Genomic DNA, 26,731 nt, shown 5'->3' with positions numbered 1-26,731 from the left:
CGACTAGACCGCTCCGAGTTGGTAGTTCATCTATTTTACATAATGTGCCTGCAAAGAGATTCGATCATACACAGTATGTGCCTGATTATATAGCGCCATCTTAAGGCATGTTTGGGTTCAATTCTTCAAATGAGCACACGAGATGGTCGGCGACAGCGTCTTATTTTTTTCGTATGTTATCGGGCCCCCGGAGGGAGGAGGGGGGAGGTGGGAGGGGGAGGGAATACTCACATATTAAGACATACGGGGGTGTGCCGCTCAATGGGTAACTTTTTCACAAACATTCCCTAAACATAGGTTCTATAAATCTTGCTCCAAATGATCCTTATGTGCACAAGGAATAAGAGTGGTTTCTATGTGGGTGAATAAACACAAAACGATAATGTCCATAATGCAATAATTGTCCTTTTTTTGGAAAGAAAAAAAAGGTTTATACAGGGGGCCCAAAAAGCGGCACGGTCGATGATCGATATTTCCCCTGGTCAGAAATGATTTCTTTTTAGCAGTATCGATTACTGTATTTCATGCAGAAGCAAATGACTCCAAGATCATCCATTTTGGTTGGGTATAGTTTTGCTACTATTTACGCTTCTTAAGTCACATCTCCCTGGTCAAACCAAGGGGTTATTACAGTATGATAATTATCATTAACCCACTCAGAATGCGTGATCGTATGGTCTTAAAGGTAAAGACCAGTTGTGGTCATGCGATTGCATTGTGAAAGAAACGTTGTGGAATCGATCAGAAAAGGTTGATCATCTAGCATCTATAGCATCAGTTATTCTGCAAGGTTCTGGAATCATTAAAATGATAAGAAATTAGGCCCATTCTTCGTAAAGTTACAAGCACTATACACAGAAAGATGTATATGGGACTACCCTATATCTCTCACAGACCATGAGAGAAAAAAATTTACCAAATATATGGTTTCCCGGCAATTTTTAACAACATGTATTAGTCAAAACATATTCTTTCACATGATTGGTAATGAGAGCTTCCATTTCATTTTTTGAAATTGGGGTGTTTTCAATACTGGTCTTTACCTTTAACACCCAAATCCCTCTTGCATATTTACATCGCTATAGGGACCTAGTTGACCCAAATTATCATAATTCAAATTTCCGCGATTCAGGAGTGCTACGAACCGGGAAACCATGGAATTTGGGTTACAGTGAGCGCTCAATGAGCAGGGTACAAAATGCATAATATTATGCATTCGCGCGGGCATAGTTTCACGGCTCGCAATTTCCCAAATACTGAGTTTGGTCTGCTATTGTTTGCCCTAAAACGAGACATTTTTCGAAAATGACATCAGACAATGACAAAAGAAGCATAGAAGCAAAACTACTCAACACAAATCAGTAATCTCGGAGTCATTTTCTTCAGTATGGAACCTTTTTAGGGGGGGGGGGGGGGGTGGTGTTTACAATTCTTACATGAAGCATGAGATACTGCATTTCCCCCTCTTTTTTAGGGGCTGAATAGGGGGGCCACACCTACCAGTGATCGGCATGATTATATTGATACGAAATTGTATTAAAAAACACACTACCATCGGTATTTTGTTTTATGTTATGGATTCGAACCATAGCCGTGGTGGTACGAAGAGAATACTTTTAAAGAAAAGCGAAGATCATTTTAATAAGCAATTTCAGGGGCATTGCTGCCGAAATTCCAAGGAAAATAGGTGTAAAATAATGAATGTAAGACTGATCTTAGTTTCCTTTCGTTATATTCTTTCTGCTGCTGGATAGAAATCATTTCTGCAGTTTAAAAAAAACTATTGTAAAGTCAGAGTGTGAGAGATAACATTGAAAGTCCCATAAAAGATAGGTAGTTTGAATAGATCGGAGGAAAATGAGAGGGGAGGGGGGGGGGGGCGGAGTGCAAGAGAGAAGACAGAGAGTTGTGTGTAGCAGGGAAAGGCAAGACAGAGAAGGAGAGGGATGAAAGATAGAGAAAGGAGAGTCGGAGAGGGATCGAAAGATAGGAAGGAGGGAGCGAGAAAGAGACAGAGGAAGGAAGAGAGATGCAAACAAAAGAACGAGAGGTAGAAGAAGGGAGTGAAAGATGGAGGAAGAAGGGAAGGAGTGAATTTTGTTTAACACCATCACAAAGGTAAAGACCAGTATTGGAAACGCCCCAATTTAAAAAAATGGAATGAAAGCTCTCATTACCAATCATATGAAAGAATATGTTTTGACTAATACATGATGATAACAAATTTGCCGGGAAACCACCTACTAATTCATATATTGGGTAAATTTGTTTCTCTCATGGTCTGTGAGAGATATAGGGTAGTCCCATATACATCTTTCTGTGTATAGTGCTAGTAACTTTACGAAGAATGGGCCAAATTTCTTATCATTTTGATGATTCCAGAACCTTGCAGATGCTAGATGCTAGATGATCAACCTTTTCTGATCGATTCCACAACGTTTCTTTCACAATGCAATCGCATGACCATAACTGGTCTTTACCTTTAAAGTCAGTTTGAATATCCCATTTTGGCATTGTAAAGCTAATACACATCATTGTTGGATTCCGTTACAATTATTGTATTGTTCGCACGTTTCAATAGGTATATATTAGGACAGCTACCTCTGATAAACGCCAAGAGGAAAATTTAGGAGGATAATAATTGCTGTAGAAAAGTCTAGATGATCGTTTTGGGGAAGGGGGTATTGTCCGGGAAAAACTATTGTCAGAGTGTTTCTTTATATACTTTTATTTAATTGTAATTTTAATTTTAAAAAAATAATGACAATTGTACAAGATAATCATATTCATACATTTTAATGCCCTTTTATATATAAAAATCACGAGAAAAACAAACTTAAGAAAAGCCCATCAGGCTTTGTTAATATAAGTACCCTTATAAACGTTTGCATGTATATTTTAGCTCAGGAATTGTACATTATAATATTATTAACGTACATCCGAACAGGAAGATGAGGCTTGAGCTTCTCACACAAGTCATGCCAAGAAGTGAAAAATACTATACCCCCGAAGGCTAACAACATTAATTACATAATTGTATTTCAATAGTCAGAATGCGAATTGCATACATTATGTGTTGTATAGGTAAGGAAAGCCATACTTTGTGTCGTACACAACAACTTACGTATGCAATATGCATTCTGACTATTGAAAAACATTTATTCGTAATAGGTGAATGAAATAATTTGTAATGGGGCACCTAGCAAAGACGTACATGTATGCATTAAATCTGATTACATTACGAAAGTTTCCTATTAAAATCGTTGATGCCCCAAAATACAAGATAAACGATCGCAACAATTACATGTAACTTGGAGAATTCACCCTCGGGCAATTTTCAAAAAATTGTTGGATATCCAATAAAAATCAAATACGCCATTGTAATTTTCGCACTTTAAAAAAAAAGTGCAAACAAGGGAACTGAAATTGGTTTAATTTGATTTCTTTCTGAAGTATTTGCGATCGTATTAAGAAATTATCCGGATAAAGAGATTAGGCCTAAAATAAAAACGTGTTGTATTGCCCCAAAGTCGGTCGGTCGGATTTTTTTTTTTTTTTTTATTGATTTTTTTGTCGCCCTCTTTGGGCCGATATTTTTCAGATTTGAATTTTTTTCCCGCCCTCTTTTGGCAGATATTTCTCAGTTTGTAATGCTTTAATACATGCGTTTTAGCGTCATCATTCCGTTGATATCTTCTTCACCTCATAATTATCCATGGTTTGCACAGGTGAGAATTTTGGAATAATTTGTTTTTATAGATTGATATCCCATTTAAACAAACAAAATACATATCTTTTTATTCATTAATTTAAAAAGAATCTAAAAAACGGTAAAAAACAAAATGCCGACCGTAGATTTTCAGATTTTGGGTGGGTCGCAAAGGGCAATACAACAATTTTTTATTTCAGGCCTTAATCCTAATGTCTAAAATGATAAATGATTAAGTCATCCCCATTTTTTTTTCTACAAGTACATGAACTAAATAGGCAAATTACATTTCTCGTCAATTTGTAGTAAAAAGTATTGAACATAAAAATTTCCTTAACAAGTTGCAGGGCTACACCGAGTGTTAAAAAAGAGGAGTTTTTCAACCGGGATAACCACATAAACAATACCAGAACATGACTATCAAGTAAAAGTACAATATTAATGAGATTCAAAGAATAAATAAGTGAAAATAATGCATAAGACAACCATGTACAGATATCTGCATTTCATTTCCAATCAAATTTAGAGCAGTGAATACTAATGACACGATCGCAAAGCCTTTCAGTTATTTATTTAAAAGGCAATTCAAATACCCTATTATACATACTTCAGGTTAAGCAATTCGCCATAATGGATAATGGACGCTGATTTCAATAGGTAATGGACTAAGCCATTGAAATTTTCTCCAGTTGATTTTTTCGCAAATATTCGCGATCAAGCTTTTTTTTGCGTATTTTGACAAAAATGCTGTAAAAACTATCTACACGTCACAAACAAATATTTTGATAGACACTTCGCCGCCCCTGCGTTTTGGATAAGTCAGTATTCAGAAATACAGTTTCCGACAGAACAAATATGGTTGCAGAGGTTTTCAAAAGGAATCATTGAGCGACATTTCCAATAGCATTGTGCGTCACGTACCCAAATATGCTTACTTGAAAATGATATTATGACTGAGAGGGTGTGTATAGTATAATCTTCTTTGTACCCCGAAGGATATTTGAATACAGCCTTGAATACACGTTGTTATACATGTATAGATAAGCCGATTATGATCCTCAATATCGATATCACGGAACCATCTTCGGGCCAATCACAACTTTGTATCTATAAGAACTATCTAATATTATAGGGATACCAGTTAGTTTTTATCCAATGCGCCTGGAAATAGGCCCAGGCATGTTGGTGTCCTATGTGTGCTGTACAATAATATTGCTTGAAAAAAGGCTGAAGTACGAAGATGTCAGGACCCTTCTTCTTTGTTTTTAAGATTCTTTATTTTGCTTCTATTTTCAAAGTAACATAACTTGACAAGATAATATTATATTATCTTATATTATTATTATAATAACACAATTAAGATAAGATAAAATAACATGGCCCGAACACTGGCATCAAACCCTGCATGTACATATTCTGTATATAACTATAATATGATAAGCAATACACCGGGGTACCTGCATGGTACTGAAATTGCCACAGTTGATTCCTCGAAAGCCTTTGCGATTGTGTTAAATGAGATGCCCTGTGAAGGCCCCCCCCCTCCCCCCCCAACAAAAAAATCGAGTCCAATAATGTGCATGTACATGTAGTCCGTTCATGGCATGGAAAATGCTGCAAAATTTTAATGTAAAGGGCTGCATGTTAAAACAACAGCCAAACACATACACGATAAACAGTGATATCTATATTAAATTAGGGATGCCAGTTAGAATTGATCAGAGGGCCTGAACAGCAGGCACGTAGCCACGGGGGGGGGGGGGGACGTGCCCCCAACAAATTTCCAAGATCGGTTGAACTTTTTTAGACCCCTCCCCAGGACGTCGGTCAATTACATGTATGTGCCCCCAAACATCAAACTCTGGCTACGGCCCTGTTGAACAGCACCTAGGATGAGCTATTTTGTACACAAAAAAGCCTAAACTATGGTCTGAAAATAACTAGCCAGGGTCTGAATTCAGGCTATAACCTGAAAACTGGCATCCCTGATTAAATGAGATACATGTATAATAATTGCACAGAGAGTATCAAATCATATAAATAAGTATAAATATATAAGTATAAATAAGAAAAGAGAACAATATTGAAATGGTTATCAAAATAATAAATTGCACAATGAATGCACATTTCATCAAAATTATCACCTAATGTTGAATACTCAAATGTGTCTAATATACTTTTAACTCTTTTGATGGGTTTGTTTTTACCAGACTGCTAAGAACGTGTGTGTATGCGGACAGACGGCTTTCAGTCCTCTCCAAGGGATTTGGTGATTAGGGTCAACGCCTTGCTAAAGGGCACTAGATCGTCGACTGGGTTTCGAACCCTGGATTTCCCGGTTACGAGACCACTTCTCTACCCACTGAGTGTGGAACCGTCATGATATTGTCCACACTTCTAAAAGGGTTTTTTCCGGCGCGGTAAATGGAGGCGAGCCATCAGAATCCCACGTTGAATAGAGGCAGGGGGATCCAAAAAATAGAAAGAGTGATTTGCAATTCATCAGTTTCCTTAAATGTTCACATCGGATTAAAAAAAGGGAAATATCAGTGATTCTCTGTTAGATCACGCTTTTTCCTGACAACTTTTCTGACAACCCTCTTCTTTTTTCTTGGAGGAGCATGATCCTTATCTTTATTGACTGTCATATTCTGGCCTTTAACTTGCGACTCTGCTTTCGATAATGACTTTTCATCCGTATCATTATGATTCTGGTCTGAACTTTGCGTCTCTATTTTCGGTAACGATTTTTCGTCCTTAGGCGCCTTTTCGTCGATCCCGCTCGTACCGTTCTGCGGTGCTTTAACGACGACCTTTCGCACCCGACGTTTGTAAATAATGCGGAACCGTTTCCCATTCTTGTAGACATAATGCGGGATGTCCCCGAGTTTACCGCTCTGTAACGCTTCCTTGTATTTGCGTAGGAACGGCGTATCCAGATTACCGGTGACGTTCTCGATGGTGGCCTTCCAAGACGGGTAATGGAAGGTGATGTCGTAGATCAGCGACCAACGAGCGAACATGGCACGTTCGGTCAGGAATTTATGGCCCCTGGCCAGTCCCAGTTCGTTTTGTTTTTGGAAAGAGCATTCTGTCATCTTCTCGGGTTCATAGTAGTGGTAAGGGACCTTGGACTTGGGGTGATGTCTGGAACGGAAAAAAAGAGGGGAGAAGAAGAGATCGAAGAAGAAGTAGTAGGAGTAGGATTAGCAGAAGAAGTAAAAGATGTATTTGAAATCAACATGCACATATATATATATTTTTAAGGGGGGGGGGGGTCTTAGATCGTACCCCTAAGACTACTCGGACAAAAGGGTTAAGGAATGACATTTCCAGAGAATTTTCGATTTTGAACAAGGAATATTTTTTAGACATCTTGAATTCGAATCTAAAAATGAATGATACGATATAGTAACTAGTACGAGGAATTCCCACAATATTTCCATTTATCATATGTATAAAATATTGAGTTTTATATTTCATTCTGTTTGTAACGGAATGCAATAGAATTTATTGTTCTGGTCATTCCCGTAACAAAGCTAAAGAACAAATCGTCACGTCAGCACGCCGAGCGCAAAACAAATCAAATCAGACACACTCCTAAAAAAAGAAGAGAAGTTGAAGGTACTATTAAAATGTTTAAGCCATCAAGAGTAGTCTAATAAGATTTATTACTCAATGAAAACTTCCATGTAGAGGTCAATGATCAGTTTGACATCTGCACTTTTTCATGTTTGCATTAGCGATCGTCCAACACGGGATATTGAATGTTGATTTGTAATTCAGTTCAATTTTTGCAATTAATATATTCTGTATGAGAAGAAAAAAATGCCATACATTGTATGTATGGACAAGGTTTTGTATTTTGTTTTGTATTTCTATTATTTTTGTATTACATTTAAAAAAAATCTATTTGTTTCTTTTTCCTTTTCGTTCTATCTTTAAGCTTACAAAATGAGATATTTTTGTGGTTATATATTATGTGGCGCCAGAAAAAATATTATAGGAACGTTAGCCAATAGTTGCATGTATTTCAAGTGATTTGTTACTCTCAGTGTAGTTGTGAAAAAATAAAATAATGACTTACATGCAGAATTCAGATGTGGATAGTCCGTAAACGTGTACTTTGTCACATACATCTAGGGCAAACATCATGGATACAAAACCAGTACTGAACCATGTGTTGACTTCGTTTCTAGGATCACAAAATCAAACACAGAAAAATCGTGTAAATCTGCGACAACCATTGATCTTATACATAAAGTGCGCCTTTGAAGCGAAAACAAATATCTAAAAGAAAAAAACTTGAAAAAAAGATCACCTCAACGTTGCAAATATACGTGCACAATTTGAAAGATATTTGTAGTTCACCTAGAAACATATATTGATTACATTTAATGAAAGAAAGATCCATACTTTGAGTTTTGACTAATGTCTGTGGATGAAAACTGTTAAACAGCTCCAAGAAAAAATGATGGAAGAAAAGAAAGAAAGCAAATATATATGCAAGAAGAAAATAATGAATGGCTGAATAGGGAGAGGGTTGGTCACTAAGGCTCCAATCTCCGGTGAAAATGAAAAGAATTGAAGTCCATGTCACACTAGGCGTACGACCAGATGCCGACTTCTGACAACCAAAAAAGGTGCGACCATCGACAACCGATTTGCAAGAATTTAAAGTGGGCGATCAGTTGCTGATCGGTTGCCGACTGTCGTGCGAAAATCATCCGCTTATCCAATATTTTCGTAAACCGCTCGTGAACATTTTGGCGAATGATTGGCATTTGTTTGCCGATTGATCGGCTATTAAAACAAGTTTGAATTCAAATCAATGGCCGATGTTCTTACGAAGGTCGGCACGGTGGGGGAGTGGTAAAATAATTGACACAAACACCCACAGGAAAATTAATTTTCTAGCTTGTTATTAGCAAATGTATTTGTTTAGATGTGGCGTAATTCCATTTGGATTGTTCACTCTGTGATGTTAAACTCTTCTTTAACTCGAAAAAATTAATAAAACAGTAAGGGAGGGAAACAGTTAATATTGACTGCTATGAGAGGCATAGCTGTTTATATAGGCTCAATGGGACGTTTCATCCTGCTATGACCCCGAGAGCCATGTACAGGTATAGGAACAGCTATGCCTCGAATATTAAAGCAGTCCATTTATCTTTTATAAATACCAAATTCACAAAATAGTCTACAAGGAATTCTTGCCTTGTTATCCTTTTCTTGAGTAAAGATTGGTTAAAACATTACAACATAATCCGAGGCATTGTCTGTTAATATTCGCTGGAAAGATGCCTGAATTTTAAGATCATTCTGGAATCGCACCACACTGTATGGTATCCGCGCTCGCACAAAGAAACTTTTTACACGTAAACAAATGGGGATCTCAGCAAAATTAAATTAGGCGGCCCGTTACCCAGGGTAACGGGCATAGTTCGTTTCTTTGCGGGCATGGCTAAAAGCACGACTCGAATTCCGACCAATCGGATGACTAGACATAACTTCCAATATCTTTCTTAAGTATGTTGAATAAATCTAGTTATCTGAATGGTCGAAATTCGAGTTTTGATTTTAGCCATGCCCGTTGCCCTTGGGATTTATATAAACGTAGTTAATAAGGGCATTTTGAGCTATTTCAAAACTAGAGAAAAGTGAGAAAAAGGGGAATTGTCAGATTTACCTGGAAAAACCAGTCTCAAGCTTGAACCTCTTTTCAGATGCTTCATACTTTTCCCTGGTCAGGAAAACAAAGTTCACTTCGGGATACTTCTTCTTAAAATCTCTGGCAGTCTTGACCACTATATGAGTTGTCTGAGTTGTCATGTTTATCTTCTCATCATAAAGCCAAGGAACGACGACATACTTGGCTCTCGTGTCCTCGTCCTCCAGAATCTCTCGTCGTAGAGGACCTTTCCTGACGAGACCCCGGGGCAGGTTGACATGCCCGATGATACGGATGTCGGTTCGAGCCCCGACGTCCTCCGTCCAGCCTGTGACGGGGGCAGTGTTCATTCTGATGACGCAGTCGGCGCTGTCGATGTCGGCACCGGCCCCCGATTCATAGAGGTGACCAGCACTCGACACTAACGAACATTGTCTACATCGTTTAGTGAATGTCTGCAGGAGACAGGGGGGGGGGGTGAAAATAAAAAGGTTTACATGTTGGAAAATCCCCTGATTGTTTTTTATTTTCTTCGTTCATTCATCTTTGATCATTCAATGCCGATCATTCAATTCCGGTTATCTTATTTCAAGATAAAAATTGCCAGTCGGGAGTTTTCACACTTCCCTAACCGATACCTGAATGCACCAAAATCTTTATGCACCAAAATCTGTATTTGTATACCAGCGCTATATAAATCTTAAATATTATTATTACTATTATTAATGCTCCCACTGCTGTGTATTATTGTATATTATATCTACTTAATTTATAGTCAAACTTGTCTATTGAAGACACCTGAGGGAATCAGTGAAAGTGGCCTCTGTAGTGAAGGCAGGTGGCCTTTCTAGACAGGTTCTACAACATACTGTTTTCCCCTTGAGGGAGAAAAAAATACATGACCACTCCTGACAAGTGAATTGGCTTTTATAGAAAGTTGGTTACTAAGACAGGTTTTACCGTACATGTTTATAGCCCCCCCCCCCTAAAAACAGAAAGGAAAAAGAAAAGAAAAACACCAGCAACTGTAACAAAAAAATCCCCCTAAATTAATGTTTTTTTTTTTTAAGTCTGGAGATCTGCATGGCCCCGTGATTTTTGATATCTCACCTGATTAGTATCCAGAAAGTAGTATCCGGTGTTCGGACTTCGAGTAGGAGGTTCGGTTCCACTACCAGTGTCATTCTTGTCGTCCTCGGAATAACTTTTGAACTGGGATCGCGGATATCCGCCTTCTATGGACTCGACTTTGGACGGCGATCGGTAGAGAAGGTAGCATACGACAAAGAACATGAAGATGGAATATACCGAGGTTAGCACAAGGGCGTAATCCCTCAACTGTACAGAACGGAGAGTAAATAGAAGAAGATTGCTGTAAATATTTTATGATCTTGCCATTTGATGTTACTAATGTTATTTTGTTATATTGCTTTTGTATTTTGACACTGTTTTATTATATTGCAAATATCTGAGAACTTTGTAAAAACATACAATATTAGCCTAGAGCTTCATGTCATGTTGATTTTTGTTATTAAACAAATACAATTTCAAACTTGCATATTGCATTAAACAATAAAATCTTGCAATAAAACAAAAGGTATGTTGAGGAGTAAATAAGATTGTGCGGCTTAGAGGCCTGCGGGAAATGTAGCCCATGTCAGAATAGATGATAATCGTTATACAAAAGAAAGGAAGAACACACAGTTTTAATGAGATTTAATTATTCCCGTGAATTCATTTACTAGAAATGTTACTTGCCAAAAATTACACAAAACTGCGACTAAATCCAGCCAGAATTATGTTATTATTCCGCTACAATTTGCCAGTGGGGTACCAAGTGTCCAGCGGTTCTAGCCATTTTTTTTTCGGGGGGGGGGGGGGGGGGGGTGATGGGGTGGGGTGCTTTCGTCAACGTGGTACAAATGTAGGTACACGGTTTTACTATAAATTGCATGTACTGCTTTGTGGGTGAAATGGGAGGGTGACTTATTGTACACGATATCTACCTCGTCGCTCTGCTCTCCGAGCGTGCATGGTCTTGACATTTCAATCTCGTGCAGATGTTAATAAAATAAATAGTGGAAACAAATAAGGGGGAAATCCTCTTGCCATTTACTGCGGGGGGGGGGGGGGGGGAACGTGTATTCTGTGCCCATCTCTAGTTTGATAAACGTAATGAGCCGCCCATATATTTTGTTTTTAATGTTTGCGTAAGAACAAGACAAATGTATTTTGTAGCCAGCCAAGACAAACAGACTCGACAGCGTGTATAAAGAATACACTGCGTGACCTCTTCTATTCAGTGCATTTGGACATGAAAAAAGAGTGAAGAGAGAGAGAGGGAGAGAAAGAGAAAAAAACTGTGATGATCATAGCAATGATACTGATACTGATAGTGATAAAGAAGATTATGATGATGATGATAATGAATATTAATTGTAATAATGACATTGACAATAGTTATAATAATGATAAAAGTAATGATGATGATAATAATAATAATGATAATAACGATCACATATAACAAAACAAAAATTTAATAAATTAAATTCTAAATAGTGTGGCTTCTGATATTATAGCGCTCAAATGTGACCAAATGTAAATTCTTGATTTGATTTTGATTTGAGTTGATTGTCTTCTGCTTGCATGTAAGTACACAGTTTTTCGAAAGCAATAATAAAATAAAGTGCAATAAGTATTTTTCTTACAATGAATCATAAATAAGCAAGTATTTATATAAATTGTTATTGTTATTTTCAAAAACGACATGATAAACTGTCATAGATACTGTGTGTGCATGTGGTGTGTGTGTGTGTGTGTAATTGGGTTTTTACAGACGTGTATCAATCAGATATGATTATTTACGTCTGGGACCGACCTTTAACGTCACCATCCGCACGCCACAACGCCTAGTCATAAATAATAAATTTCCTCAAACACTATAAAACATTATAAAATTATTTGCGAAAGAAGGACTGTAATCGTAAGCAGATTGCTTGATAATACGACAGCCCCAGACAAAACTCATGAAATAGATTAACAAATTTATTAAGCAGAAACGGATAGGTAACTGAAAATACAAATTTTGATGATGGTGATATTGACAATACAGATGAGGATGATGATGATGATGATGATGATGAGGATGATGATGATGATGATGATGATAATGATGATGATGATGATTCGAATGAAAAAAGAGATGACATTATGATAAAAACTGAAGAGTTGACACAAAAATGTTACCTTGAGTATTCTGATAATATCATCGTTTTAACTTTGGCCTTAAATGAGTAGAGGGAGCAACATGATTTAATAGATTCTGGGAGAGAGTTCCATAGGTCAGGACCTTGGTGTCTTATGGATCTATGGGAAATAAGTAATTTCGGGTTTACTAGATGAAAATTTGAGGCATATATTGGTAGAATGAGAGTGAATAGCTTTATTCCTAGTGTAAAAGTTTTGAATGAAAGAGGGAGCATATTATTTAAATATTTAAACATGACCAGTAAACTCAACCAAGTCAACGAACTGTCTTACACCTCCAAAAACATACAGAGGTAGACAGACAGATTATGGGTTGGAGAACTGATGTTTTGCTTGGTGCTAGGTGAAAAATATCAGAGGTAAAAATGCTAGATGTACAAAATGGAACCATAAATAAAAGTCGTTTATAAAAAAAAAAAAACACTAAGGGTCTGAATAATTCATAAAATCCGTGGACAGAATAGATTTCGTGACAAAATAACTTTGTGAATCTGCTTTTGCAGCAAAATCAAATGTAGACCTAAGGATTGATTTCGTGACAAAATCACTTTGTGAGATGGCTTTTGTGACAAAATCAATTATTTTGAGTGATTTATTAGACAGAATCACATAGGGGTCTCGTCTATGTGTCACATGTTGACCCATACTGCCATAGTACTAGCGATAACCAACTCCAGCCGGTCGGAAGGGGACGGGATAGGATATAATTATGATATAGGCCTAGATAGTTTTACTTTATTGACACTGAGATGCAATACGTTGGATATACACGCAACATGTACAACCACAACAACAACAAAGCATAATGTGCGAAGAATTGTTATATACATGATGTAAACAAATTGAGATTCACATTCATTTCCTTCTCACTGACAATACGAATGGTTAATAATAAAACAACACATATTAATAGAACAGTGCAGTAAATAAATTCCAATTAATCCAAAGCAGAGCCATGCAGGAGGCGAAAACTAGAAAAATCGAATGCTTGCGTTACTGTTCACTATTACATGTAAAGTTAGGTCTTTATGATGTAGGCCTACATAGTATTACATGTATAAGGACAATTTACTTTACAAATTGAGAAGAGAGTTAGATAGATCTATTTAACTCTTAACTCTTAACTGCATGTTAAGAAGTACTTAAGTACTAGATTCTACTAAGTACTAGGGCCTAGGCCTACTAGATCTTTATCATAGTGTTTTGAGTCTTCTATTCTATACCAACGTTCGGTTCAAATAGATCTAGCGTTTGAAAATGATAATAATATTGACACCCAGATATTGTAACAGTAACGATGATCATGATTTAGTAGAACTCTTGACTTTAGATTTTAGTCTAGAGGGGGATCTAAACCTAGAGGCTACAGCTAGATTTAATAAGCTTTAAAGCCCCAAACAGAACCAACAATGAGATACATGTTGGCGACGTGTCAGTCACTAAATGATGTCGTCTCTAATTCTAGTCTAGACAGCTTATGTTTTGTATAGATCTAGACTAGATCTAGAGTCTAAATTCTAACTTAAATCTAGACTCTAGTCTAGGTCTAACGTCACTTCATCAGACCTTCTACTAGTACTAGATCTAGGCCTACTCGTTCTACTTCTAGACAGAAATAACCGTCTGGTATGGAGGAATTCTTGAATGAAAATGACATTTGTGCCGCCTAAACTGACTCAGTGGATAGAACGATCATCGATATCGAGACTGAAGCTTTTGAATTTGGTCTAGGCTAATTAGACTCTAAACGTTTATAGCTAGCTAGCTAGCTGAGCTAGCCGAGAGTTACAATTACATAAACAAGCTTAGATCTAGGCTACGGCGTTAACTATCTAGCCAAGGGCAAGGACCTCTAGACCCTAGCACTAGCAGTCTAGGCCTAGCCGCCTAGTTCAAAGCTAACATTAGATCTAGGGCCGACTTTCTAAATTCTAGATCTTAACTAGATCTAGATCTAACATAGATATGTCATTGCCATTTGAATAACATCTTAATGTAGCAAAAGTCAGTAGTCCGTTCCTATCTTCTAGACATTCATTTGGGGTGGAAGTGGTGTCTAAAATATTGAACAATGCACGTACTGTATGCAATGCACTGCTAGTCGCTGCCGCCGCTGCGGCCGAAAGCAACACATGTTACGTTGTCGACTCTAGCCTAGGTTCTGGTTAGGAATAAACAATCTTTAATAACAGCAATGTTTATTAGACTAGAAAAGCTGGTCTGAATTTACATTTGAAAGGAAATGTATACGTTAAGATCTTGAGCTAACTTAGACGAGGCTTACCTTCATAATTCTTTGGCAGATCCTTTGCCGAAAAGTGGTAAAATTAGCCATGGTATGGTAGTTCTGTTGAGCTAGCTGCATGCGTGAATGGAGTAGATCAGAGTATCAATCGAGGTCGATCACGTCATATTGTCATCAAGCTTTAATAGGGCGATGCGTGCAGGTATTTATTGGATGATTTTTTAGGAATGAACGAGACTTTTCGATATCATGATTATCCGGTTAGTTGTAATTAACAAAGTGCAGTGCATAATGTAAAAGCTTCAAAACACGAATTTCATAAAAACGGATCCACGACCCATTAGAGCGACACCGTTTAACATATAAGGCGAGTAACCCCTGGAGGAGGGAGTGGGGGGGGGGGGGTGTTATTCTGCCTCTTAATTGAAGTTAACGAATATTAAGAAAATGGGAAAGAGAAAGAAAGAAAAAAATCACAAGAGAAGCAGAAAAAAGGAAAGAAAGTTAGAGGGTAGAAATAAAACCTATTCCTTTATATGCTTTTCCATGTCACCGAATATATTATATACACTATGTTTTCGATGGAATTAAGCCAAGAGTATTATTTCGGAAGGGACAACAGGCTTTAACATTATGAAAAGAAATTAAGAATAAAACAATAGGCCTACACAATGAAATAAAGATAGAGACCTACCTTAATACTTAATAATGCTTAGTCATATAATGTTGTCGCCGAAAACAGTATTATTATTCTTCGAATTAAACAGGGAAAATAATGTGAGTTATATCCAAATGAGTCATATAACTTAGGCGTAACTTGTTTTTTAAATGTTTTTTTCTCTGCAATGCATATTATTATCAACGCGCACCTTGCCGTCCATTGAAGATACAACAATACGAAATTTTGGGGTGATAAAATAACAATATTTTGTTCTTTTTCCTAAAATCTCTTTGACCACAACGTAAGGCCAGGGTTACTCCCTGTCACGTTTGTGAACTACATTTCCACTTCTTACACTGTGAAAAGGTTGGGCAATATTTTTCCAACACTTTGCCCAACGTTGTGCCAATAGTCAACCCAACCATCAGTTCTATTGGGCAATATTTTGCCCAGTGGTATTGGTAAACGTAAGTACCCTACTTCACACGTGCATAATTATTGTTTCGTATTTTGTCCAAAATGTGGGCAAAGATCCCAGGCAAAGATATGACCATTCAACTGCTCGACTATACGGTAGCCCACTTGTTGGGAATATCTTGACCAGTTGTTGGGCAAAATACGAAACTATTATGCACGTACTTACATTTGCCAATACCACTGGGCAAAATATTGCCCAATAGATGGTTGGGTTGACTCGACATTGGGCAAAGTGTTGGAAAATATTGCTCAACTTTTCACAGTGTAGAACTTAACCACACAGAGACCTAACAGGCTGTGCACAAACATCAATCATTGTCAAAGCATCGTGTTGCAGAAACGAAATATATTTTACTCTCGGCGCTTATAGATTTCTAAAAAATGATGGCTGAAATGATTATGGGTATACGCTGAACGAAAGGTGGTTGTGTAGCACTGCAGGGAGGGAATATAAAATTACTTCATAATGCATGGTTCGTCACTAGTGAACTTGTGTCTGTTTTTGTATAATTTTATGATGCACTCGTAATAAATTTTAAGAGCATAATATCGTGTTGGCATGGTTTTATCACGCAACCTTCTATTTGTGTGTGCGTGCGTGTGTGTGTGTGTGTGTGTGTCCTGTAGGGGTGGATCGAGAGGAGGGTGGTGGTGTATGGCCACCATTCCAAAGCAATACTTCATAATCATAATATGCATATTTATTAAATCAATGCTTGTTGCAATGGGCAAAACAGAAATTAGCAAATTCATGCATCGAACTATTTCCAGCAATTTCCTCTTCAGAATTACAACGACACCCCCCCCCCACAAAAATAAACAAAAAAACACACACACACACACACACACAACAACAGCAGGTCCTAGAATACTTATGAATTCGACCAAAATTGTTTTTAGCAATAAAATTGTACCACGACGCAAGTTGTATTTTTATCTAAATTTTCCGAATAGGAACACCCTGTAGGCCTATCAGTATTGAAAGCCATGGAAGTATATACATATAGATTGATGATACATAAAAAGTGTAACTGATACGAGTTTCTATGCTGCAACTAACAATAGTTCCCGTATTTCCTGACCGCACCCAAGTGTGGCAAGACAACAACTCGCCTTTACAAAAAGAGTTCATATACAACTGAAACAAGGTCAAGATAATAATTGTACTTTGAATCTAACGTTCCCACACAATCATGCACCGTCTTTTACATGCCATATGAAACCATGTGTAACTATGTAGAATTGACTTCACTGATATTGGTAACAAAACAGGTGTATAGAAAGGGCTGGCGAGGGGGTGTATTCTTTTTTTTTGGGGGGGGGGCGACTCCAGCTAGGGCATTTGATCCTCCGCCCCGAAGAACTTGGAGGGGGATTATGAAAATGGAAAGGGCCTCAGGAACAAAATTATTCTTTCTGATTTCCATATCATCATAATATTATGATTTACTGCATGGTTGTTCCTAAATTATTATATCTCTTTCTCTCTCGTCCTCTCCTTCTTTGATACTCTCTCTCTCTCTCTCTCTCTTTCTCACTCTGTCTCTCTCCCCCTCTCTCTCTCTCTCTTTCACACAGACACACTTTCTTTCTCTCTCTCTCTCTCTCTTTCACTCTCTTTCACTGTTTCTGTCTCTCGCTCTTTATCTCTGCCTGTCTGACTGTCTCTCTCTCTCTCTCTCTCTCTTCTCTCTGGCCTTCCGCGGATACGATGGCTACCCACATGTCAGTTGGGACCGATTCTACGGAGGACATACTGTATGATCGAATCTCTTTGTTTCTGAACTGTAATGGCGCCCTCAATGTACAATGATAATGACAGTGACAATGTCAAAGCCATCAAGAAAGCTATACCCCCCCCCCCCCCCTGGTAAGTTATTAAAAAAATGGTGGTCAAAAGTGATTTGGGTCATAATTTTCGTTTCTTTATCTCTTGTTTTGCGAACGGGTATACAAATTTTTAGCATTTTTCGTTAGATTTTAGTTTTTTTTTCTTCAAATTTTTCAATAGATGACGTTACCTTCCTTCATGCGCAGTAACAGTTTAAAATACGGCTGCAAGAATTGCAACACGGAATTCAATTTCGACGAAGAACATCCGGAGAAAAGACGCATTATACAGTCGAGCTGCTAAGTGGAACCGATGTATTTTAGCCTAGGCTTAATTTTAGAGTATAAATGCATCGGATATGAATCGGATATCGGATATCTACCAACAACAACACACACAAAAAAGTGTCTCTGCCTACCTTCCTAATCTTACCCCCCCCCCTTCCCCTGATTGTGCTCTAATCTATGGCACTTTATGACATGTCCAATGTATAAAAGGTATTCATACAACTCAGTATATACCTGTGATGTACATGCATGTTGATAATTGAATTAATTATATGGATTTCATTTCGAAATATCTTAATTTCTAATTTCATTGTAAAATGTTGTTCATGAGACAGCAGCACCCCCCCCCCCCATTCATTTGTTACCTTTATTTTCTTTAAGAAATATGTCATGTTGCATTTAAAAAAATCATTATAGAAAAAAAATTATGTTCATAAATTAAATCAACAGAGAATGGGCTTAGCGCTAAAAGGCAGCTTGCACAAACTTCTCTGAATTCATCTGAATTTACTCTACTTCTTTTTATTGGATAAGTGTTGTTTTCAAGTGTCAAGTTATGATGTGCCATAGATTCAACGAGACTGAGGTTGAGCAACTCTGTTGATGTTTGGATGATCTTTTTTTAAATTGTGTTTTGGGGCTTCCTTGCTGTGTCTATTAGTATGGTAGACATGTAGACAAGATGCTGGCGTCATTGACAACCAGTCTGTTCGCCAGCGCGGCTACACTTAAATTTTCTACAACATCGTACTTTGTAGTTATTCAACTTCAAGCATGACTTGTGAGTACTCTTATACTCTAGACCAGATTTGAATGGAATGTTGCAGCAGCTCCATGATCACAATGAAGCTGCACATTCTTCTAGTGTTTGCCTTATTTCCATTCATTGTCTGTCCCAGGCGTGGATCCAGGGGGGAGCGGGCCTTGCCCCGCCCCCCCCCCCGCAAAATAAAAAAAGAAAGAAAGAGAGAGAAAGAGAGAGAAGGAAAAGAAGGGAAAGAGGAGAGAAAGGGAAAGAAAGAAGAGGAAGAAGAAAAGAAAAGCGGGAAAAAGGAAATCGGGGGGGGGGGGGGCGGAAGGGCCTTGACTCCCAGCTGTTACCTCCCCCCCCCCCCCCCCCCAATCAAAAAGTAAGAGAGAAGGAAGGAAAGGGAAAGAAAAAAGGAAAAGAGGAGAAAAAGGGAAGGAGAAAAGAGGAAGAAGAAAAGAAAAGAAGGGGATATCAGTTGCAGTTTTCCCGCAAACAAGTTCTATTAGGTTTATACATGAAAAGTGGGAGCAGTGTGGACTTTTGACCCTCCAAAATTTTCCCATGGCCGACTGGACGCGACTTTTTTAACCTAACCTAGACATCCTAGGGCTGCATATTTTGAATTGCGTTAGTATGGTGTAGAGGAGATCGACATTAAATCGTAGGGATTTAGACTAACAAGTATGACACAATGATCCAGGCGCGGATCCACGAGGGGGGGGGGGGGGAGCGACGGCCCCGGCCCCCTGGCCCTATTTTGTATAATTAAAAAAATAAATTTAATAATATCGGTTTTATTATGATTCTTTTTAAGTTAGTGCTCGCGCATCCCCCCCCCCCCCCCCACTGAGCTAAAATTACGGTCTGCGCAATTTTCAAATTTCCGGGACCAAATACGAAAACAGATTGTGCTCACTACCCCCCCCCCCCCCCCCGCCCCCCCCCCTTTCATAGAGCTATATTATAGTCTTATTATATAGCTCTATGGGCCCTTTGTATAATACTAGTACTTGAAATTGCGCCCTCAGGGGACTCTGTAGTATGCTCACGAAACTCTTATGAGATTAAATACTATTTGTCTCATTTTTCAGGGGGGGGGGGGGGTCAATAAACTATTATTGACATTTTAAGTAATAAACAGCCGCAACTGGATCATGCCATGTAATGTTGACATGATTAATATAATGTTTAAAGGGATAGTTTAGTTCTTGTTTCAGACCACAAATGCTATGAAAATTGCTATGAAGGTAATTTTAAAATCCAAAATGTGTGAAATTTAGCCAATACGACCATACCAAATCAGCTCCACTTTCCAAAAAAATGCAGTGACCGTTAATTAATTAATTAATTAATTAATTAATAATAATAATACATTGGCTGGAATAAAAGGCGCTATCTCGTTTTTTCAACGGCTGGTTCAAATTATTGAATATTATTTTGTGGGGTACCACAAATATTAAAGATCGCTATCTATGGATATTTTAGTCGTATCTAAACCGACTGTGATCAGACAAAGATGATTTTGTCATTTAAATTGTATTTTATTTCAAATTTGACACTCAGTTTTTTATTTTCTCACAAAAATATCATTTTGTGTAGCGCCCTCTGCAACAAAACTCAACTATCCCTTGCAAACATTTTATTTGAAAAGTTGATAAAATTGACAACAGACTTAATTCCGTTTCGTTGACAATCAGCGATGCATGAAGTCTTTCGTCTACGGCTGATTGTCAAAAAAACGGAATTAAGTCTTTTGTCAACTCTGTTTGTTGCTACGGCAGGCAGCCAGTGAAAACGAATTCGTTTGATAAAGTTATGGAAACGCAAGCACTACTTTAAACAAACAGAACTGTGTCATTCCTTGCTCATTTTGAGGTGTCATTATGAAAGGGCAGAAACTCAACTTTCTAGAAATGTGATTTTCTGCTTGAAATTCAGATTCCGTCCGCCAAACGACTTTTTGGTTTCCTTTCTTCAAATTCATTTTAATCACTCATGCGTGAAATATGCATTGTATGAGATGCACCAAATTGAAGGAGAGGATCTAAGCTTTCCAAATATGTGTCATATATCAATTGTAAATCAAGTTATGATAAAACATCGATAATTCTCGGTTTCGTTTTTTATGGAACGCACTGTATAATAAAAAAAATTGTTTCTGATAGAATATTGCTTATGCTACACAATAGTCTAATTTTACCACGTATCTCCTATTGTAATATTTTGTGGGCAACATCCAAAGGTGTGACAAATAATGTTCTTCTGCTGCAAAAGAAATGTACCCGAGCTGGTTATCGTGACCATGCTACCCCACTATTTGTTAAACTTGAAAGCTTAAAGAGAAGCTTGAGTTCTGGGAAGAGGTGAAAAATAATTTGTGAGCATTATCATTGTTATTAAGCAAGACAGTGTGGAAAAACATTAGATAGAACATGTTCCCTGAAAAGCATGGCTCTTCAAATACCTTCATAAGCTAAATAAGGCATGTAACAGCATAAAACTCGGGACGCATTTTTATGCAACATGTTAGTGTAGTCCCATATACACCTTTATGTGTACAGTGCTTGTAACTTTACCAAGACTGGGCCAGATTTCTTATAATTTTGATGATTCCAGAACCTTGCAGTACACATCAATTAAATTCTAGATGGTCAACCTTTTCTGATCGATTCCACAACGTTCCTTTCACAATGCAATCACATGACCAGAACTCAACTTTCGAGTCTCTACATGGTCATGCCCCAAATTATCTTTCTGAACTGATTCAATAATTATACACACCAAATAGGCCCCTTCGTTCTGCAAATCAAACTCTCTTGACCGTTAAAAAAGCAAAAAACAAAATACTTTGGTGATAGGTCCTTTTCATGCTCTGCTCCACGTTTGTGGAATTCGTTTCCAGCCTTCATTCGTTGCATCTCTGATATTACTTTGTTGAGATCAAAATTAAAAACCTACCTAATGGAAAATGCACATTCACAGGCGCGGATCCAGGGGGGGGCCGAGCGGGCCTTGGCCCCCCCCCCCCCCGCAAAAAAAAAAAAAAAAAAAAAAAAGAGAGAAGAAAGGAAAAGAAGGGAAAGGGAAAGAGGAGAGAAAGGGAAAGAAAGAAGAGGAAGAAGAAAAGAAAAGGGGGAAAAAGGAGATCGGGGGGGGGGGGGAGCGAAAGGGCCTTGCCTCCCAGGCTGTTGACCCCCCCCCCCTCCCCCCAATCAAAAAAATAAGAGAGAAGGAAGGAAAGGGAAAGAAAAAAGGAAAAGAGGAGATACTGGCGTACCGATGGGGGGGGGGGGCTTGGGGGAAATCAAATTCAAACGTGGTTTATTTCTAATTCCACAACGGTGGATTACAAATAATGCTGATATGACATAATTTCCGAGATTTTTCCTCACTTATTATATTATTATACGTTTGTATGTGTTTGTTGGAAAATGACAAATTCCTAAATTTACAGCCAGGCAAGAAATATGATTCTTGAGATTCCTACATGTCAGTGCCCGAGGTACGGCGGGGATCGGGAGCACCGAGCTCCCCCCCCCCCCCCAACCCCACTTTTTTGAAAAAGTATATTAAAGAGAAATAATATAGAATGAGAGCAAGAATGAAAGAATAGTTAACTGCCAGTGTTAAAAAATAATGAGGCATCAAAATATGCCCATCTGACCGTGATTAATGCCTAAAACCCCTAAGCCTCCGGAGGCTCTGCCCCCTGGATTCCACCTAGGGCCCTACGGCGGGCCCTTAGATGATCATCTGACGGTAATTTAATGCCTCAAACCCCTGATTTTTGGCGGCTCCGCCCCCTGGACCCCACGCCAAATAGTGACCTGCCAGTGTCACAAAATAATAAGGTATACAAAAAAAAATGCTCATCTGACCTTAATTAAACGCCTAAAACCCCTGAGCTTCCAGTGCCGGCTCCGCCGCCTCGACCCCACCAGGGGCCCTAAGACGGGCCCCTGAATGCTTATCTGACCGCTTGCGGGGTTAGACAAGGTATCAAAATGTGTTTATCTGACCGCAGACGCGTAGCCAGGGGGGGGGGGGGGCGGTCCCCCCAAATCGGAAGAGGACGTAGGAAGAAAAAGGAGCAGACAAAGAACATCTTTGAAATTCAGACAAGGATTAACAGTATAGAGAACGGTACAACGCATCGGCTTCTTTCTCTAATAATTTAATGAAACGTCACAGCGTCGCGCAGGAGGGGAGGGGGGGGGGACTGAATTCAGACAAGGATTTAAAATCGAGAACGGTACAACGAATCATCTTCTTTCTCTCATAATCTTATGAAACGCCAAAGCTTCCGCGCTTCGCGCGGGAGGGGGGAACCTGAATTCAGACGAGGATTCAGAGGCGAGAACGGTAATACGAATCTTAAATGGCTTAATGAAACGTAAAAGCTTCCGCGCTTCGCGCGGGATGGAGGGGGAACTAAATTCCGATGAGGATTATTTTCGAGAACGGTACAACGAATCGTCTTCTTTCTCTAATGATTTAATGAAAATTAAAAGCTTCGCGCGAGAGGGGGGAACCTGAATCTAGACGAGGATTAAGAGTCGAGAACTGAACAATGAATCGTCTTCTTTCTTTAATAGTTTAATGAAGCGTCAAAGCTTCCGCGCTTCGCGCAAGAGGGGGAGGGGGGAGACTGAATTAAGACAAGGATTAAGAGTCGAGAACGGTTCAACGAATCGTCTTCTTTCTCTAATGATTTATTGAATCGTAAAAGCTTCCACGCTTCACGAGGAAGGGGGAAAACTGAATTCAGACGAGGATTAAGAGTCGAGAACTGTACAACGAATCGTCTTGTTTTTCTAATGATTTAATGAAACTTAAAAGCTTCCGCGCTTCGCGCGTGAGGAGGGGTGGAGGGAGAATCTAAATTCAGATGAGGATTATTTTCGAAAACGGTACAACGAATCGTCTTCTTTCTCTAATGATTTAAGGAAATTTAAAAGCTTCCGCGCTTTTAACCCAAATTCAGACGAGGATTAAGAGGCGAGAACGGTAATACGAATCTTTAATGGCTTAATGAAACGTAAAAGCTTCCGCGCTTCGCGCGGGATGGAGGGGGAACTAAATTCCGATGAGAATTATTTTCGAGAACGGTACAACGAATCGTCGCCTCGACCCCAGGGAAGGGGGGGGGGGGAAACCTAAATTTAGACGAGGATTAAGAGGCGAGAACGGTAATACGAATCTTTAATGGCTTAATGAAACGTAAAAGCTTCAGCGCTTCGCGCAAGAGGGGGAGGGGGGAGACTGAATTTAGACAAGGATTAAGAGTCGAGAACGGTACAACGAATCGTCTTCTTTCTCTAATGATTTAATGAATCGTAAAAGCTTCCACGCTTCACGAGGAAGGGGGAAAACTGAATTCAGACGAGGATTAAGAGTCGAGAACTCGACAACGAATCGTCTTCTTTCTCTAATAGTTTAATAAATCGTAAATTTTTTCCGCGCTCCGCGCGGGAGGGGAAAAATTAAATTCAGACGAGAATTATTTTCGAGAATGGTACAACGAATCGTCTTCTTTCTCTAATAATTTAATAAAACGTCAAAGCTTCCGCGTTTCGCGGAGGAGGGAGGGGAGGGGGGGGGGGGGGAAATCGCCCCTCCCTGCACCGACCCCCCCCCCGCATTACGTCACTGTTGGTCACTATTACGTACCAATATTTGGCTCGCATAATTTCAAATTTGGGCCCCCCCCCTAAGAAATTCTGGATCCGCGCCTGCATTCAACCCAGTTCTTAAATTTTTACCTTACCTTGTTATCTTATGTTTCATAATTTCATTTTAAATTTGTTCTCTTGTCATTACTCTGTTTAGTTTTAATTGTATCAATATTGTAAAGTGCTTTGATATAAATGTTTGATGAAAAGCGCTATATAAGTAAAAGTTATTATTATTATTATTATTATTTATCTTTAACGGCTGATGATTTCAACTTCCTACAAAATGTCCATATTTATGTTCCGTTTCAATATCAATTATTATTATTATTATTATTATTATTATTATTATTATTATTATTTATCTTTAAAGGCTGATGATTTCAACTTCCTACAAAATGTCCATATTTATGTTCCGTTTCAATATCAATTATTATTATTATTATTATTATTATTATTTATCTTTAAAGGCTGATGCTTTCAACTTTCTACAAATGTCCATATTTATGTTCCGTTTCAATATCAATTATTATTATTATTATTATTATTATTATTTATCTTTAAAGGCTGATGCTTTCAACTCAATTGTTACCTACTTCATTATATTCAATGTTATAACCTTATAACATGGTTCACTCATTATTCAACAAGGCCAAGGCGGTCACCGAATTTACATGTGGTAAATCCTCACACTACAATACCCAAGAAATCAATCAGACATAGATGTATGGAATTCTCTATACACCTAACAATATTCGAAATATAAAATCCCCAAACTCCTTTAAAAGAGCATTCGAATGTATTATCATTTCACAAAATTTAAGATATTTCTATATACAAATCTATATATCAGTTCTCATTATATCTAACATAAATTTAATTCTCTTATGATCTATAAGGCAATTTACTAGACATTTTTTTCTAAAAATCTTTAAAAAACTTTTATTTATCAAGTACTTCGTACATACATCATGATAACAATAATCATTAAAATCACTGCACAACAATTACAAAAGGTAAAAACGGATGAAAAACGTCAAACAATACAGAAATAGTGGATAACAATTCCTTTTCTACAGTGAATATCATAGGATTATAATCAAAATCATTCTTCCACAGGGGACAATTTCTTTTAGTGCATTCCTTCAATCTTCTTCTGTTTTGCAATGTTAAGTTCTATGTATTTCGTATTACTGATGAAAGACGTTAGCCCACTTAAACATGGTTTTGCTTTTTTGTATTTTTGGAGTTGATCCATTTTACTAGACTTATATCTATACATATTTTTGTTTTGTTATTTGTAATTAGTGTAAATGGTTCAGAACCCTTCAGGAATTTTATTTGTCATAAACTATATATTTGAAAGGTGCTGTAACGACTCAAGCTCTATAATGTATATGTTTCATCACCTTTGTGTGTTCATTTTTTTAAACTGTAGAAATAGTTCCAACTTGTTAAACTTGTCTTTGATAAAACTATGTTATATTCTTTTACATGTGAAGTCAATTCAAATGGATGGTAAAATTGAAAATGATTTGTGATATCATATTATTTTTCACGTGATGTTAACTCCAGTGAATTGTGAAATTGTGAACATGCATAAATAAATAAATACATTGCACAGAGAGTATCAAACATATCACTTTAAATAGTATAAACAAAGAAAAGAAACCAGAATTAAAATAGTATTCAAAAGAATAGATTGCACACTGAATGCACATTTCATTAAAATTATCATATAATGTTGATTGCTCAAATATACCTAATATCCTTTTAACTCTATTGATGGTTTGCTTCTACCAGACAGCTAAGAAGGCATGTATGTACGTGAGCAAACCGGGGACAGACGGATTTTAGTCCTCTCCAAGGGACTTGGTGATTAGGGTCAATAAAAAGGAACTCCATGCACTTTAAGACTGCAAATGCAAATACCCTATATTTTCTCAATAAAATTTTAATTGATAATATAGCCTTAGAACGTAAAACATGTACAACATTTTTAGGTATCCTTATTGATAAAAATCTGAGCTGGAATAAACACATACGACATATAATTACATGCATTTTTAGAAACATTGGAATACTTTATGAGACAAATAGTTTTCTTCCTAAATATACCCTTCTAATGCCACATATTACAGTGCGTCCCAGAATTATAGA

At 37.8% G+C, this 26,731-nt stretch overlaps 1 protein-coding gene across 1 annotated transcript; it reads right to left on the bottom strand.

Annotated features, from left to right (window-relative positions):
* Nucleotides 1-5,874: 5,874 nt before the first annotated feature.
* On the bottom strand, nucleotides 5,875-15,029 carry LOC593961 (alpha-N-acetylgalactosaminide alpha-2,6-sialyltransferase 5-like). The gene is made up of 5 exons (XM_011682855.2): nucleotides 14,932-15,029; nucleotides 10,491-10,718; nucleotides 9,399-9,835; nucleotides 7,797-7,904; nucleotides 5,875-6,856 (listed from the first exon to the last, which is right to left on the bottom strand). The coding sequence occupies exons 1-5, from the start codon at nucleotides 15,010-15,012 to the stop codon at nucleotides 6,256-6,258; spliced, it is 1,455 nt and encodes a 484-aa protein (XP_011681157.2). The 5' UTR covers nucleotides 15,013-15,029; the 3' UTR covers nucleotides 5,875-6,255.
* Between the last annotated feature and the right edge of the window lie 11,702 nt (nucleotides 15,030-26,731).

Source organism: Strongylocentrotus purpuratus, unplaced genomic scaffold (assembly GCF_000002235.5).
Source record: "Strongylocentrotus purpuratus isolate Spur 01 unplaced genomic scaffold, Spur_5.0 spur5_scaffold_3, whole genome shotgun sequence".
Taxonomy (NCBI): domain Eukaryota; kingdom Metazoa; phylum Echinodermata; class Echinoidea; order Camarodonta; family Strongylocentrotidae; genus Strongylocentrotus; species Strongylocentrotus purpuratus.
This window is presented reverse-complemented; position numbering and strand designations above follow the sequence as displayed.

Excerpts from the sequence above, each read along its gene's own strand:
- LOC593961 (XM_011682855.2), bottom strand. The coding sequence starts at position 15,012 with ATGCAGCTAGCTCAACAGAACTACCATACCATGGCTAATTTTACCACT. Across the intron at positions 9,836-10,490 it reads ACTTTCTGGATACTAATCAG|ACATTCACTAAACGATGTAG; the intron begins GTGAGATATCAA and ends TGTCTCCTGCAG. Across the intron at positions 7,905-9,398 it reads CTTGAGACTGGTTTTTCCAG|AAACGAAGTCAACACATGGT; the intron begins GTAAATCTGACA and ends TTGTGATCCTAG.